Here is a 17,594-nt window from a genome sequence, read left to right on the forward strand (position 1 = left end):
CCACGCAGCACTGTGCGATGAACCCGGAAGTAGCGGAGCGCATGTAGGAAGCTCCGCCCCCTCTCTGCCGCTCTGAAGCAGAGCCGCGCGCGCGCGGCAAAATGATTTTAACCCCCAAGGATGATGAAGTGCCGGCCTGAAATGGCGCCGTTCACGCCAAGAAAGCGGCCCCCTCCGCGCCTGGATGTGGCAGACGGCTTGCTTTTCTCCTGCAGCCGTCCCCTGAAGGCAGCGTCCCAGATAAACTCCCCTGCCCGGTAACGGTCCCGATATATGCCCGGGGGGGGGGGGGGGAGGGGTGGGCGCACGATGTAGCAGTGGCCATGTAGTAACAGTGGCCATGGGAGCCCAGGAGGCCTGTAGCAGCGGTGGGAGGGAGGAAGGGGAGGCTGGAGCAGCCTGTCTCACCATACGCTGTCTTCGCCCTCAATCCATCCAGCGGGGTCGCCCCTTCAGCTCCTGGCACCGCAGTGGCAGGAAGCCGGGGGAGGGACTTGGCGTGCGGGCGACCCTGAGCTGGCGGGACGCAGGGGAGCGAGGCTGCCCTGGTCCACCTTGTCTTCTGTGGGGGAGGCGGCAGTGCGGAATTACCGGCACTGGCGCAACTCAACCCCGGGAGAAACAGAGGGGTCTAATGCGCCTCTGTTGTCCCTGTAGGTAGAAAAAAAACGAATTAAAAACAACAAATAACGCAAAAATAAAAAATCATAGGAAAACAACCCTGCATAAGCAGGGGGTGTCTTGCCTCCTTGGACACTAAGCAAAAACTGGCAGTCTCTTCTCCAGGCTGAAGGGTATAGCTGATGGAGGAGGGGCTTACAGCTTTCACTTAGTGTCACGCCTCCTAGGGAGCAGAGCTATACCCATGGTTTCCTGTGTCCCCCAAGGAATATGGGCGAGAAATCTGGCTTTGTCATTAAAGGGGTTGTCCAAGTTATTTTTATTGATGACCTATCCTAAGGATAGGTCAATATCAAAGCGGCGGGGGTTCAATGGGACAGCTCATTCAAGTATATAGGAATGATCTGTCCCATTGAAGTGAATGGGACAACTTCTTGTAGTTCCACCTGCTCACCTCTGCGGTTAGGAGCAGGTAAACAATGATGATAAGGCTGGGCTGGCACAGGGTGCACCTTCTCTTCAACCAGCTGATTGGTGGGGGTGTCGGACCCCTGACTATCCGATATTGATAATCTATCCTGATAGGACATCAATAAAAATAACATGGACAACCCCTTTAACCACAGGTTTATACCCCCCTAAAGACCAGGCCCTTTTTAACAAATCGGCACTACACTACTTTCACCGTTTATTGCTCGGTCATGCAACTTACCACCCAAATGAATTTTACCTCCTTTTCTTCTCACTAATAGAGCTTTTATTTGGTGGTATTTCATTGCTGCTGACATTTTTAGTTTTTTTGTTATTAATCGAAATTTAACGATTTTTTTGCAAAAGAATGACATTTTTCACTTTCAGTTGTAAAATGTTGCAAAAAAAACGAGATCCATATATAAATTTTGCTCTAAATTTATAGTTCTACATGTCTTTGATAAAAAAAAAATGTTTGGGTAAAAAAAAAAATGGTTTGGGTAAAAGTTATAGCGTTTACAAACTATGGTACAAAAATGTGAATTTCCGCTTTTTGAAGCAGCTCTGACTTTCTGAGCACCTGTCATGTTTCCTGAGGTTCTACAATGGCCAGACAGTACAAAAACCCCACAAATGACCCCATTTCGGAAAGTACACACCCTAAGGTATTCGCTGATGGGCATAGTGAGTTCATAGAACTTTTTATTTTTTGTCACAAGTTAGCGGAAAATGATGATTTTTTTTTTTTTTTTTCTTACAAAGTCTCATATTCCACTAACTTCTGACAAAAAATAAAAGCTTCCATGAACTCACTATGCCCATCAGCGAATACCTTGGGATGTCTTCTTTCCAAAATGGGGTCACTTGTGGGGTAGTTATACTGCCCTGGCATTCTAGGGGCCCAAATGTGTGGTAAGGAGTTTGAAATCAAATTCTGTAAAAAATGGCTGGTGAAATCCAAAAGGTGCTCTTTGGAATGTGGGCCCCTTTGCCCACCTAGGCTGCAAAAAAGTGTCACACATGTGGTATCTCCGTATTCAGGAGAAGTTGGGGAATGTGTTTTGGGGTGTCATTTTACATATACCCATGCTGGGTGAGAGAAATATCTTGGCAAAAGACAACTTTGTATAAAAAAAATGGTAAAAGTTGTCTTTTGCCAAGATATTTCTCTCACCCAGCATGGGTATATGTAAAATGACACCCCAAAACACATTCCCCAACTTCTCCTGAATACGGAGATACCAGATGTGTGACACTTTTTTGCAGCCTAGGTGGGCAAAGGGGCCCATATTCCAAAGAGCACCTTTCGGATTTCACTGGTCATTTTTTACAGAATTTGATTTCAAACTCCTTACCACACATTTGGGCCCCTAGAATGCCAGGGCAGTATAACTACCCCACAAGTGACCCCATTTTGGAAAGAAAACACCCCAAGGTATTCGCTGATGGGCATAGTGAGTTCGTGGAAGTTTTTATTTTTTGTCACAAGTTAGTGGAATATGAGACTTTGTAAGAAAAAAAAATAAAAAAAAAAATCATCATTTTCCACTAACTTGTGACAAAAAATAAAAAATTCTAGGAACTCGCCATGCCCCTCACGGAATACCTTGGGGTGTCTTCTTTCCAAAATGGGGTCACTTGTGGGGTAGTTATACTGCCCTGGCATTTTCCAGGGGCCCTAATGTGTGGTAAGTAGGTAAATGACCTGTGAAATCCTAAAGGTGCTCTTTGGAATATGGGCCCCTTTGCCCACCTAGGCTGCAAAAAAGTGTCACACATGTGGTATCGCCGTATTCAGGAGAAGTTGGGGAATGTGTTTTGGGGGGTCATTTTACATATACCCATGCTGGGTGAGAGAAATATCTTGGCAAAAGACAACTTTTCCCATTTTTTTATACAAAGTTGGCATTTGACCAAGATATTTCTCTCACCCAGCATGGGTATATGTAAAATGACACCCCAAAACACATTCCCCAACTTCTCCTGAGTACGGCGATACCAGATGTGTGACACTTTTTTTGCAGCCTAGATGCGCAAAGGTGCCCAAATTCCTTTTAGGAGGGCATTTTTAGACATTTGGATACCAGACTTCTTCTCACGCTTTGGGGCCCCTAGAATGCCAGGGCAGTATAAATACCCCACATGTGACCCCATTTTGGAAAGAAGACACCCCAAGGTATTCAATGAGGGGCATGGCGAGTTCATAGAAATTTTTTTTTTTTGGCACAAGTTAGCGGAAATTGATATTTTTTATTTTTTTCTCACAAAGTCTCCCTTTCCGCTAACTTGGGACAAAAATTTCAATCTTTCATGGACTCAATATGCCCCTCACGGAATACCTGGGGGTGTCTTCTTTCCGAAATGGGGTCACATGTGGGGTATTTATACTGCCCTGGCATTCTAGGGGCCCTAAAGCGTGAGAAGAAGTCTGGAATATAAATGTCTAAAAAATTTTACGCATTTGGATTCCGTGAGGGGTATGGTGAGTTCATGTGAGATTTAATTTTTTGACACAAGTTAGTGGAATATGAGACTTTGTAAGAAAAAAATAATAATTTCCGCTAACTTGGGCCAAAAAAATGTCTGAATGGAGCCTGACAGGGGGGGTGATCAATGACAGGGGGGGGTGATCAATGACAGGGGGGGTGATCAATGACAGGGGGGGGTGATCAGAGAGTCTAAATGGGGTGATCACCCCCCTGTCATTGATCACCCCCTATAAGGCTCCATTCAGATGTCCGTATGTGTTTTGCGGATCCGATCCATGTATCAGTGGATCCGTAAAAATCATACGGACATCTGAATGCAGCCTGACAGGGGGGGGTGATCAATGACAGGGGGGTAATCAATGACAGGGGGGTAATCAGGGAGTCTATATGGGGTGATCACCACAATCATTGATCACGCCCCTGTAAGGCTCCATTCAGACGTCCGTATGCGTTTTGCGGATCCGATCCATCTATCAGTGGATCTGTAAAAATCATGCGGACGTCTGAATGGAGCTTTACAGGGGTGTGATCAATGACAGGGGGTGATGAGGGAGTCTATATGGGGTGATCACCACAATCATTGATCACGCCCCTGTAAGGCTCCATTCAGACGTCCGTATGCGTTTTGCGGATCCGATCCATCTATCAGTGGATCTGTAAAAATCATGCGGACGTCTGAATGGAGCTTTACAGGGGTGTATCAATGACAGGGGGGTGATCAGGGAGTCTATATGGGGTGATCACCACAGTCATTGATCACGCCCCTGTAAGGCTCCATTCAGACGTCCGTGTGCGTTTTGCGGATCCGATCCATCTATCAGTGGATCCGTAAAAATCATGCGGACGTCTGAATGGAGCTTTACAGGGGTGTGATCAATGACAGGGGGGTAATCAATGACAGGGGGGTGATCAGGGAGTCTATATGGGGTGATCACCACAGTCATTGATCACGCTCCTGTAAGGCTCCATTCAGACGTCCGTGTGCGTTTTGCGGATCCGATCCATCTATCAGTGGATCCGTAAAAATCATGCGGACGTCTGAATGGAACTTTACAGGGGTGTGATCAATGACAGGGGGGTGATGAGGGAGTCTATATGGGGTGATCACCACAGTCATTGATCACGCCCCTGTAAGGCTCCATTCAGACGTCCGTGTGCGTTTTGCGGATCCGATCCATCTATCAGTGGATCCGTAAAAATCATGCGGACGTCTGAATGGAACTTTACAGGGGTGTGATCAATGACAGGGGGGTAATCAATGACAGGAGGGTGATCAGGGAGTCTATATGGGGTGATCAGGGGTGATCAGGGGCTAATAAGGGGTTAATAAGTGACGGGGGGGGGGGGTGTAGTGTAGTGTAGTGGTGCTTGGTGCTACTTTACTGAGCTACCTGTGTCCTCTGAGAACCAGGTAGCAGGTATATTAGACGCTGTTATCAAAACAGCGTCTAATATACCTGTTAGGGGTTAAAAAAAACACATCTCCAGCCTGCCAGCGAACGATCGCCGCTGGCAGGCTGGAGATCAACTCTCTTACCTTCCGTTCCTGTGAGCGCGCGCGCCTGTGTGCGCGCGTTCACAGGAAATCTCGGCTCACGCGAGATGACGCCTATTGGCGTTAGCGTAGCCTGGGGGAGCCGCCGCAATGACGCCTTTCGGCGTTAGCGTGGCGGCAAGCGGTTAAGGCCTTTTCAGGCCTGGTCATTAAAGGGTTAAAATGTGAACTGTTTAACCCATTCCCAACATAGGCCATACATGTATGGTGGATGTCTGGTCTTTGTAAGCTAAACAGTGAAACTGCGGTTTTACACAGCAGATATTCGGTGGCCAAGTACATGATTGGAGATAAATCCATGAACAAGGGGGCGGCCTTTATGCAAAAAAGATAAAAAGGTATTCAGACACAATGACCCCCATTTACTAATGTTAGCACTAATGAGGAAAGATGTGGCGCAATTCGGTTCATTTAGGTTTAGAAAGATTATCTGTGTCTAGTCTGACAAAAGTGCTTGGCTCAACAATCAAAGGGTTTTGCTTTACAGTTAAAGGGGTTGTCCAGTTTCAGAGCTGAACCCGCACATCCCTCCATTTTCACCCAGGCAGCCCCCCCCGACTTGAGCATCAGAGCAGATCATGCTCCGATGCTCTCCTTTGCCCTGCGTTAAATCGCGTAGGGCAAAGGCATTTTTTGGAGATCTGGTGACGTACCGAGGCTCTCCATGTGGCTGCCAGGAACCCCGGCTGCCGTGTGGAAACTTCCACCCATCAGTATGTTCGGTGAAGTCATCGGCACTGATGGGCGGGATTTAGCGCTGCCCTAGCCAATAAAACGGCTAGGGCATCGCTAAAGCCCGCCCATCAGAGCCGGTGACGTCACCGAACACACTGATGGGCGGAAGTTTCCACACGGCAGTGTGTTATTGAAAACAAAAGAACCCGTGCCCTGCACGATCTAGTGCAGGGCAAGGGAGCGCATCGGAGCATGAGATGCTCCGATGCTAGCCTCAGGGGGGCTGCCTGGGTGAAAATAAGGGTATGTCGGGGTTCAGCTCTGAACCCGGACAACCCCTTTAAGAGGTGTGGCCTAACATGAGGCATTTGGCACCAAAATTGCATCACAACACTGGTGTAAACTTCTGTCTCAAACTAAGCCAATAGTTGTTATCAGTTAGACAGCCATGCACCAGATAAATCATACATAAATTTGATGGATTTCTAGGCAGCACACGTTTACTACATGAAGTATTAGATCAGTAAATCTTCCCTAATGTGTGATAACACCAAGATAGAGACTGTCGATGCACATTGTTTACACATTTGTAAGATGGTAAACCTATGTTTAACAGTGTTGGCAGCCTAATATTAGTTGCCCTTTATAACATCAGTGACCATACATTATGCAGTCTAGCTACGGAATCCACATGTGAATTCTTGATCATTTTCAGACTGCACCGATACTTGCTACGGTTTCAAATAGCAGGTACAGGAGCTGCTATTAGGTATTTCATATATACAGATCCCGCGACTGGAAAACATGTGTGGGCACCCAATGACAGCTAGTTACTCACCTGTATAACGCCTTCCATCATGCTAACCATCTTGTTTACAGTGGCAATCACCTTGTGAGTACGTTCAGCAGGATTGAAGTCTGGCCTGTACTGATTAGACAATACATACCGGCAGGTCATATACAACACATATGTTGGTGATAGTTTGAAGTGCACTGTTGAACTATTGGTATAGTTAATAATAGCAGAGAGGAAGGAGTCTTCCACTGAAATGAGAGAAGAAAAAAAAAAGGCATTAAAAAAGGTGTTGTCATTTATCATGTAGACATGGTTAATACAAGGGACTTACTAATGTATTCTGATTGTCCACATTGCCTCCTATGCTGGTTTGATTGATTTTCCCATCACATTATACACTGCTTGGATCTAGGGCTTACGACCCGATCCTGCAATCCAGTAGCTGTGGCTATGCTGTCACACTATAGAACAGAGCACCAGCCAACATGCACGCTCCTGCGGTCCTGGCCACGAGAGAGGTCGGCACTTTTTCCTGTAGTGCAAGCACGACCACCGCTGTTGGATTGCAGGGTGGTTGTAACCCCTGAATACAAGCAGTGTATTATGTGATGGAAAAAGTAAACAAAATCAAACCAGCAAAGGAGGCAATATGGACAATCACTATACATTAGTAAGTGCCTTGTATTAACCATGTCTACATGATAAATGCTATTAGCTGAACTGAGACAACCCCTTTAAGAAAACACAAAAGAATCCTTGTAGGCCACTAAGATAATTTAGATCTTTAAAGAGCATAAAAATCTAAAATCAAAACCACATACAGATGCAAGAAAAAGTATATGAACCTTTTGGAATGATATGGATTTCTGCACAAATTGGTCATAAAATGTGATCTAATCTTCATCTAAGTCACAACAATAGACAATCACAGTCTGCTTAAACAACTAAGGCTACTTTCACACTAGCGTTCGGAGCGGATCCGTCTGATGTTTCATCAGACGGATCCGCTCCTATAATGCAGACGTTCGCATCCGTTCAGAACGGATCCGTCTGCATTATAACTTAGAAAATTTTCTAAGTCTGAAAGTAGCCTGAGCGGATCCGTTCAGACTTTACATTGAAAGTCAATGGGGAACGGATCCGCTTGAAGATTGAGCCATATGGTGTCATCTTCAAGCGGATCCGTCCCCATTGACTTACATTGTAAGTCTGGACGGATCCGCTCGCCTCCGCACGGCCAGGCGGACACCCGAACGCTGCAAGCAGCGTTCAGGTGTCCGCTCACTGAGCGGAGGCTGAGCGCTGGCAGGCAGATGCATTCTCAGTGGATCCGCCTCCATTGAGAATGCATCAGGGCTGGACGGCTGCGTTCAGGACCGCTCGTGAGCTCCTTCAAACGGAGCTCACGAGCGGACACCTGAACGCAGGTATGAAAGTAGCCTAACACACAAAGAATTTAATGTTACCATGTTTTTATTGAACACCCCATGTAAACATTCACAGTGCAGGTGGAAAAAGTATGTAACCCCTAGACCAGGCATCCTCAAACTGCGGCCCTCCAGCTGTTGCAAAACTACAACTCCCAGCATGCCTGAACAGCCTACACCAGGGCATTGTGGGAGTTGTAGTTTTACAACACCTGGAGGGCAGCAGTTTGAGGATGCCTGCCCTAGACTAATGACATCTCCAAGAGCTAATTGGAGTGAGGCGTCAGCCAACTGGAGTCCAATCAATGAGAGGAGATTGGAGGTGTTGGTTACAGCTGCCCTGCCCTATAAAAAAAACAAAACAAAAAAAAAAAACACCAGTTCTGGGTTTGCTTTTCACAAGAAGCATTGCCTGATGTAAATGATGCCTCACACAAAAGAGCTCTCAGAAAACCTACGATTAAGAATTGTTGACTTGCATAAAGCTGGAAAGGGTTAATATCTCCAAAAGCTGTTCATCAGTCCACGGTAAGATAAATTGTCTATAAATGGAGAAAGTTCAGCACTGCTGCTACTCTCCCTAGGAGTGGCCGTCCTGTAAAGATGACTGCAAGAGCACAGCGCAGACTGCTCAATGAGGTGAAGAAGAATCCTAGAGTGTCACCTAAAGACTTACAAAAGTCTCTGGCATATGCTAACATCCCTGTTAGCGAATCTACTATACGTAAAACACTAAACAAAAATGGATTTCATGGGAGGATAAAATAGAGGAAGCCACTGCTGTCCAAAAAAAACATTGCTGCACGTTTACAATTTGCACAAGAGCACCTGGATGTTCCACAGCAGTACTGGCAAAATATTCTGTGGACAGATGAAACCAAAGTTGAGTTGTTTGGAAGAAACACACAACACTATGTGTGGAGAAAGAGAGGCACAGCACACCAACATCAAAACCTCAACCCAACTGTGAAGTATGGTGGTAGGGGCATCATGGTTTGGGGCTGCTTTGCTGCGTCAGGGCCTGGACCGATTGCTATCATCGAAGGAAAAATGAATTCCCAAGTTTATCAAGACATTTTGTAGGAGAACTTAAGGCCATCTGTCCACCAGCTGAAGCTCAACAGAAGATGGGTGTTGCAGCAACATGACAACAACCCAAAGCATAGAAGTAAAATCAACAACAGAATGGCTTAAACAGAAGAAAATACGCCTTCTGGAGTGGCCCAGTCAGAGTCCTGACCTCAACCCGATTGAGATGCTGCGGCATGACCTCAAGAAAGAGATTCACACCAGACATCCCAAGAATATTGCTTTACTGAAACAGTTCTGTAAAGAGGAATGGTCAAGAATTACTCCTGACCGTTGTGCAAGTCTGATCTGCAACTACAGGAAACGCCACAGGAAGTTATGTGAGGGGGGAAACTTTTCAAGATGGGTGGTGACCATGGTGGCCATTTTGAAGTCGGCCATTTTGAATCCAGCTTTTGTTTTTTCAATAGGAAGAGGGTCATGTGACACATCAAACTTATTGGGAATTTCACAAGAAAAACAATGGTGTGCTTGGTTTTAACGTAACTTTATTCTTTCATTAGTTATTTACAAGTTTCTGACCACTTATAAAATGTGCTCAATGTGCTGCCCATTGTGTTGGATTGTCAATGCAACCCTCTTCTCCCACTCTTCACACACTGATAGCAACACCGCAGGAGAAATGCTAGCACAGGCTTCCAGTATCCGTAGTTTCAGGTGCTGCACATCTCGTATCTTCACAGCATAGACAATTGCCTTCAGATGACCCTAAACATAAAAGTCTAAGGGGGTCAGATCGGGAAACCTTGAGGGCCATTCAACTAGCCAACGACGACCAATCCACTTTCCAGGAAACTATTCATCTAGGAATGCTCGGACCTGACACCCAACACAATAAGGAGCACATTGAGCACATTTTAGAACAAGTGGTCAGAAACTTGTAAATAACTCATGAAAGAATAAAGTTACGTTAAAACCAAGCACACCATTGTTTTTCTTGTGAAATTCCCAATAAGTTTGATGTGTCACATGACCCTCTTCCTATTGAAAAAACAAAAGTTGGATTCAAAATGGCCGACTTCAAAATGGCCGCCATGGTCACCACCCATCTTGAAAAGTTTCCCCCCTCACATATACTAATGTGCCACAAACAGGTAGTTAATATCACCAACCATTCCGATTTTATTAAGGTGTATCCATATAAATGGCCCACCCTGTATATTGTTGTGACTTAGATGAAGATCAGATCACATTTTATGACCAAATTGTGCAGAAATCCATTTCATTCCAAAGGGTTCACATACTTTTTCTTGCAACTGTGCAACTTTTTGTATTAAAACAATAACATTTACATAGCACATGTATTTAAGAAAGTGGAGGTCAGACCCTTGCCCATCCGACTGATGACCATCAATAATAAACCCTCGAATAGCCCTTTAAGTTGGCAAATATTACAAAGTTATGGTCTATTCCGACTTAGCAGTCAAATCATGTCCTCTACTGAGATTTTGTGATACATGGGCAATGACCACAATGGGTTAATAGACCCCTAGATCAAATGGAGCTAGTACATATTTTTCTTCTGTTAAAACTGCAGCAGCAATGAACACGCTGTAGTTTTAAAAAAAGGTGAAAGAAGTGGTTATGTATTTCTGCTCTTATTTTGTTCTTAAAGGGAACCAGTCACCGGGATTTGATGTATACAGCTGAGGACATGGGTTGCTAGATGGTCGCTAGCACATCCGCAATACCCAGTCCCCATAGCTCTGTGTGCTTTTACTGTGGGGAAAAAAACTGTTTGATCCATATGCAAATTACCCTGAGATGTGTCCTGTACATGAGGAGTCCAGCGTGAAGGAGCGCAGCACCGCCCCGCATCCTCAGAATCTCCTCCTTGCTCCCCGTCAGACAGCCAGAGCGCCGTAATCTCGCAATGCACGAGCGCTGTTCCTTCCCTGAGGCTGATGCCAGCACAGGGAAGGAACACTATGAGGACACTGCACATGCGCTAGCTCGTGCATCGCGAGATTACGGCGCTCTGGCTGTCTGACGTCTGGGAGCAAGGAGGAGATTCTGAGGATGCAGGCGGTGCTGCGCTCCTTCACGCTGGACTCATCTCATGTACAGGACACATCTCAGGGTAATTTGCATATGGATCAAACCGGTTTTTTTCCACAATAAAAGCACACAGAGCTATGGGGACTGGGTATTGCGGATGTGCTAGCGACCATCTAGAAACCCATGTCCTCAGCTCTATACATCAAATCCCGGTGACAGGTTCCCTTTAAAGGGTTTCTGTCACCCCACTAAAGTGATTTTTTTTTTTTGGGCTAGTTAAATTAGTTATATAGCGATATATTAAAATATAATAGTGTTCCTTACTTTGATCCAGCAGTTTAGTCAAAAAACGAAGTTTTATCATATGCAAATTCGGTCTCTACCAGCAAGTAGGGCGTCTACTTGCTGGTTGCTGCAGAAATCCGCCCCCTCCTCTTGTTGATTGACAGGGCCAGCCGGGATCTCCTCCTCCGGCCAGCCCTGTCGGCATTTCAAAAATCGCGCGCCCGTGTTGAATCTGCGCAGGCGCTCTGAGATGAGGAGGCTCGTCTCCTCAGAACTCCCTCAGTGCGCCTGCGCCGACGACGTCTTCTATTTCGATGATGTCATCGGCGCAGGCGCACTGAGGGAGCTCTGAGGAGACGAGCCTCCTCATCTCAGAGCGCCTGCGCAGATTCAACATGGGCGCGCGATTTTTGAAATGCCGACAGGGCTGGCCGGAGGAGGAGATCCCGGCTGGCCCTGTCAATCAACAAGAGGAGGGGGCGGATTTCTGCAGCAGCTACCAGCAAGTAGACGCCCTACTTGCTGGTAGAGACCGAATTTGCATATGATAAAACTTCGTTTTTTGACTAAACTGCTGGATCAAAGTAAGGAACACTATTATATTTTAATATATCACTATATAACTAATTTAACTAGCCCAAAAAAAAACAACACTTTAGTGGGGTGACAGAAACCCTTTAAACGCTATAGACACATTTGGGAGCAATTATTTTTATATCTGCATTTCATTAATCTTGAAACATTTTTCAACTAGTCTTTTAAAAAGCCTTTAAATATATTTACCACTACAGCTTCCAGTGCATTTGCAGACCATTACTTTCTGTTTTACTGTACTTCTGTAGCCCTTATCTATAAAATTCTGACTGCTTAGTCATTATACCTATAGTCTTATCAGTTTCATAAGAATTTAACTTAAATGAGTGTTTATGACCTGTCAGGAGTTCACATAAAAGGGCTACACATCAGAGCAGTTCACTTAAGGAATTCACGGTAAAGCCGAAGGTAAGTCTGCAACTGCACTGAAATGGAAAGCTGTATTGGAAAAAACTTTTTAAAAGGCAAAGTAATAAAAAAAAAACGAGTAAAAAGCAAAGGTAAATTGCCATAAATGTGTCTAACTTTTAATCATTAATAACCATGATTTTTACATGTGTTCGTAAAACACATCAATTATATCAAGTCCCATTATGGCCACTTCCTACTTTCGATGGTGGCAGACTATACCCGTAGCTCATGAAGTTAGTAACGCGTCACGAGCCTGTTTGGTGGGTATATAAAGGTGTTGCGATAGGCTGTTTGCACAAATATACATGGTTGCTGTCATGGGTGAAAGGGGAGATTAATATGAGTTGCAAATAAGGATAACTATTGTCTTCCAGGCCATGGGTAGCAGCTGCACAATTTGTGAACTGTTGCGTGCTTCTGTGGCAAAAGTGCTGACAAATGGCACCAATGAGAATAAGCCACATGGAAACTACGGAGCACCAGGTGCCATGAATGTAAGGGGTGAACGTCGGCTAGGAAGTTGCGCAAGGGTGGATTGCTGCTACAGTGGAGTAGCTCATCACCAAAGGGAATAGGGGGGCTACCAGATGTGTATCTAAAACAGTTCCCCGAACCATACTGTGGATGGGGATCCGAAGCAGAAATATGGTCAATGCACCTCTGCTAACGAAACTGCATAGGTAGAAATTTTTTAAAGCAGTATTGGAATTGGACATCACTGCTTGGCAAAGGGTTGCTTCTCCAATGAGTCATATTTCCTGCTTCATCGAACAGAAGGACAGTGGTGTGTCAGGCGAGAAACAGAACAAATAACCTGCAACCATTGCTAGAAGAACACAAGAGGGTGGTGGCATAGTAATGGTCCTGGGAAATTTTTCATGCCATTTTCTGGGCATACAAGCCATTTGGTAAGAATCCATCCTTGCAGATCACTTACACTCATACAAGCGGATTTTCTTTTCTGGGGCAGATAGGATCTTCCAGCAGGACCATGCTTCCCTAATTCCCCAGACCTAAAGGCTACGGAGACCTTTGGGGCCAATTTTTTTTTATTATTGCACTATGCTCATTTAGAGCTAAAAATATTTTTTAAATTGGTCTTTATTAAAAAATTTCTCTAGTAACAGGATCTGAATTTTCACTTAGTTCGGTCAGGCAGCTCAGCTGACAGCTCCTTAAGGGCTCAAGCACACAGCCATTGCCCATATTGAAGCCCGCAAACAGTAGGTCCGCAATGTGCGGACATTAGCCGGGAACATCCCGCATCACGGATGCGGACCCATTCACTTGAATAGGTCCGCAATCCGGAAGGTCTGGTGTGGGACGGAGGCACGAAAACCCCACGGAAGCACTATTGAGTGCTTCCGTGGGGTTTCCCCTCGTGCCTCCACATCGCAAAAAAAAATAGAACAATGTGGATAAATAGAACTGTAAAGAAAGCAATAAATGACAAAAATAAAGCATATAAAATCACTAACACAGGAGGGTAGCATGGAAGCACTGAAAAACTCTAAGGAAAAAAATAGAACATTTAAAAAAACAAATAAAAGCAGCCAAACTAGAGACCAAGAGATTAATTGCCAAAGAGAGTAAAACTAACTCTAAAATGTTTTTCAATTATATAAATGGTAAAAAGTATAAATCTGAAGGTGTCGGCCCTTTAAAGAGTAATGAGGGGGGAGTCGCAGAGAGCGACGAGGAGAAAGCAAAAGCTGTTAAATATTTTTTTCTCCAATGTATTCACTGAGGAAAATAAACTGTCAGATAACATGCAGAATGTAAAAATAAATTCCCCATTAAAAGTGTCCTGTCTGACCCAGGAAGAAGTACATCAGCGACTTAAAAAGATTAAAATAGACAAAATCGCCAGGACCGGATGGCATACACCCCCGTATCGTAAGGGAATTAAGTAATGTCATAGCCAGACCCTTATTTCTGATATTTGCGGACTTTATACTGACAGGGAATGTCCCACAGGATTGGCGCATTGCAAATGTCGTGCCAATATTCAAAAAGGGTCCAAAAACAGAGCCTGGAAACTATAGGCCAGTAAATTAAACATCTGTTGTGGGTAAACTGAAGGTTTTCTAAGAGATGCTATCTTAGAGCATCTCAACAGAAATAAGCAAATAACGCCATATCAGCATGGCTTCATGAGGGATCGGTCATGCCAAACTAATTTAAATCAGTTTCTATGAGGAGGTAAGTTCTAGACTTGACTGCGGTGAATCAATGGATGTCGTATATCTGGACTTCTCCAAAGCATTTGACACTGTACCACATAAAAGGTTCGTATATAAAATGAGAATGCTCGGACTGGGAGAAAACGTCTGTATGTGGGTAAGTAACTGGCTCAATGATAGAAAACAGAGGGTGGTTATTAACAGTACACACTCAGAGTGGGTCACTGTCAGGGGTGTAGCTATAGGGGGTGCAGAGGTAGCAGTCGCTACCGGGCCCAGGAGCATGAAGGGGCCCAAAGACACTTGTGCCACATAAGAAGACACACAAAGCACTGAGGGAAGGGGGGCCCAAGCTGAACTCTTGCACCGGAGCCCATGAGCCTTTAGTTACCCCCTGGTCACTGTCACTAGTGGGGTACCTCAGGGGTCAGTTTTGGGCCCTATTCCCTTCAATATATTTATTAATGATCTTGTAGAAGGCTTGCATAGTAAAGTATCAATTTTCGCAGATGACACTAAACTGTGTAAAGTAATTAACACTGAAGAAGACAGTATACTACTACAGAGGGATCTGGATAGATTGGAGGCTTGGGCAGATAAGTGGAAGATGAGGTTTAACACTGACAAATGTAAAGTTATGCACATGGGAAGGAATAATGCAAGTCACCCGTACATACTAAATGGTAAAACACTCGGTAACACCGACATGGAAAAGTATCTAGGAATTTTAATAAACAGCAAACTAAGCTGCAAAAACCAGTGTAAGGAAGCTGCTGTCAAGGCCAATAAGATAATGGGTTGCATCAAAAAGGGGCATAGATGGCTGTCCGATTCCGGATTAGTTTCAAGGACGCTAGCAGAAGAATGTATCAGAGATCAAAATGTCTGGATTAGGTAGATTACCGTAATCCTGTTCACACGTTATAGTCCACAATGTATCGTGTTGAATCGCTGAGAGAATGAGATTGACTCTGTGGAATGTCCCATACTAGTAGTGAAATATAGGATATGCTCTGTTAAATATGATAGGATGCTATGTGATGTTGGGTTGGCCGTCTCACCGCACATTGTAATGGGATGTAATGATGTACAACACTAAACAATACAATGCACTTTTTGTTATGGGTTAGGGTTGGGGTGGGAGGGTATTAAAAATGGGGGGGGGGGGGGGGAGAATAAAAAAAAATGTTGTCAAGCACGCGATGTAATGAAGACAAAAACGAATAGATATTGTAATATTGATGCACTTTATTGTGTAAACAAATGTTACTTGCTGATTGTCATTTGGCTGCAATTTTATCGACAATAAAAAAAAATACACTGATTCAAAAAAATAAAAAGGGGGCATAGATACCAGTGATAAGAACATAGTCCTACCACTTTACAAATCGCTAGTCAGTTCTGGGCTCCTGTGAACAAGGCAGACCGAGTTGGAGAGGGCCCAGAGGAGGGCAACTAAAGTAATAACTGGAATGGGGCAACTACAGCACCCTGAAAGATTATCAAAATTAGGGTTATTCACTTTAGAAAAAAGACGACTGAGGGGAGATCTAATTACTATGTATAAATATATCAGGGGTCAGTACAGAGATCTCTCACATCATCTATTTATCCCCAGAACTGTGACTGACGAGGGGACATCCTCTGCGTCTGGAGGAAAGAAGGTTTGTACACATAGAAAAGGATTCTTTACGGTAAGAGCAGTGAGACTATGGAACTCTCTGCCTGAGGAGGTGGTGATGGTGAGTACAATAAAGGAATTCAAGAGGGGCCTGGATGTATTTCTGGAGCGTAATAATATTACAGGCTATAGCTACTAGAGAGGGGTCGTTGATCCAGGGAGTAAGGCTACATTCACACGTCAGTATTTTTCTATATCCAGATTTTCGGTCCGTTTTTTGCGGATCCGTTGTTCCTGAAAATGTTTCCGTATGTCATCCGTTTTTTGCGGATCCGCAAAAAACGGAAACATGTATAAATTTCAATAAGCAAATAAAGTTGTTTGGATTTCTTTGAAAAAAATAAAATTAAAATTAAAATGTAATTTCCAGGAACGGAATCCGCATAAAACGGATGACATACGTAATGACATCCGAATGTCTTCCGTTTTTTGCGGATCCATTGACTTTGTATTGTACCAGGATCTGAATTTTGCGGAAAAGAATAGGACATGTTTTATATTTAAAGAGGACCTTTCACCGATTCTTACCCTATGAACTAAGTATACAGACATGTGGAGCGGCGCCCGGGGATCTCTCTGCACTTACTATTATCCCCGGGCGCCGCTCCGTTCTCCTGCTATGTCCTCCGGTATCTCCGTTCCCTAAGTTATGGTAGGCGGAGTCTGCCCTAGCGCTGGCCAATCGCATTGCAGAGCTCACAGCCTGGGAGAAAATAACCTCCCAGGCTGTGAGCTCTGCGCTGCGATTGGCCAGCGCTAGGGCAGACTCCGCCTACCATAACTTAGGGACTGGTATCTCCGCCTACTATAACTTAGTGAGCGGAGATACCGGAGGGCATAGCAGGAGAACGGAGCGGTGCCCGGGGATAATAGTAAGTGCAGTGAGATCCCCGGGCGCCGCTCTACATATCTGTATAGTTAGTTCATAGGGTAAGAATCGGTGAAAGGTCCTCTTTAAAAGGACATGCGGAACGGAACAACGGAAACGGACAGCACACATTGTGCTGTCCGATTTTTTCCTGGACCCATTGAAAATGAATGGGTCCAGATCTGTTGTTCCGCAAAAAACGGAACAGATCAGGAAAGAAAAAACGGAAGTGTGAATGGACCCTTATTCTGATTGCCTGATTGGAGTCGGGAAGGAATTTTTTATTCCCCTAAAGTGAGGAAAATTGGCTTCTACCTCAGTGTTTTTTTTTTTTTCTTCCGTCCTCTGGATCAACTTGAAGGATGACAGGCCGAACTGGATGGACAAATGTCTTTTTTCGGCCCTATGTACTATGTTATGTACTAAAATATGGGATAGGCACTCGTATACG

General features: G+C 44.6%; 1 protein-coding gene across 11 annotated transcripts in view; it reads right to left on the minus strand.

Annotated features, from left to right (window-relative positions):
* AFDN (afadin, adherens junction formation factor) overlaps positions 1-17,594 on the minus strand; it is a 508,028-nt gene that overhangs the window by 252,905 nt on the left and 237,529 nt on the right. For all 11 annotated transcript variants that reach the window (XM_040429419.1, XM_040429420.1, XM_040429421.1 and 8 more), the window contains exon 14: positions 6,650-6,855. In XM_040429419.1, coding sequence (XP_040285353.1) covers positions 6,650-6,855 — 206 coding nt within the window. The remainder of the gene's footprint in view (positions 1-6,649; positions 6,856-17,594) is intronic.

Source organism: Bufo bufo, chromosome 4 (genome assembly GCF_905171765.1).
Source record: "Bufo bufo chromosome 4, aBufBuf1.1, whole genome shotgun sequence".
Classification (NCBI taxonomy): Eukaryota; Metazoa; Chordata; class Amphibia; order Anura; family Bufonidae; genus Bufo; species Bufo bufo.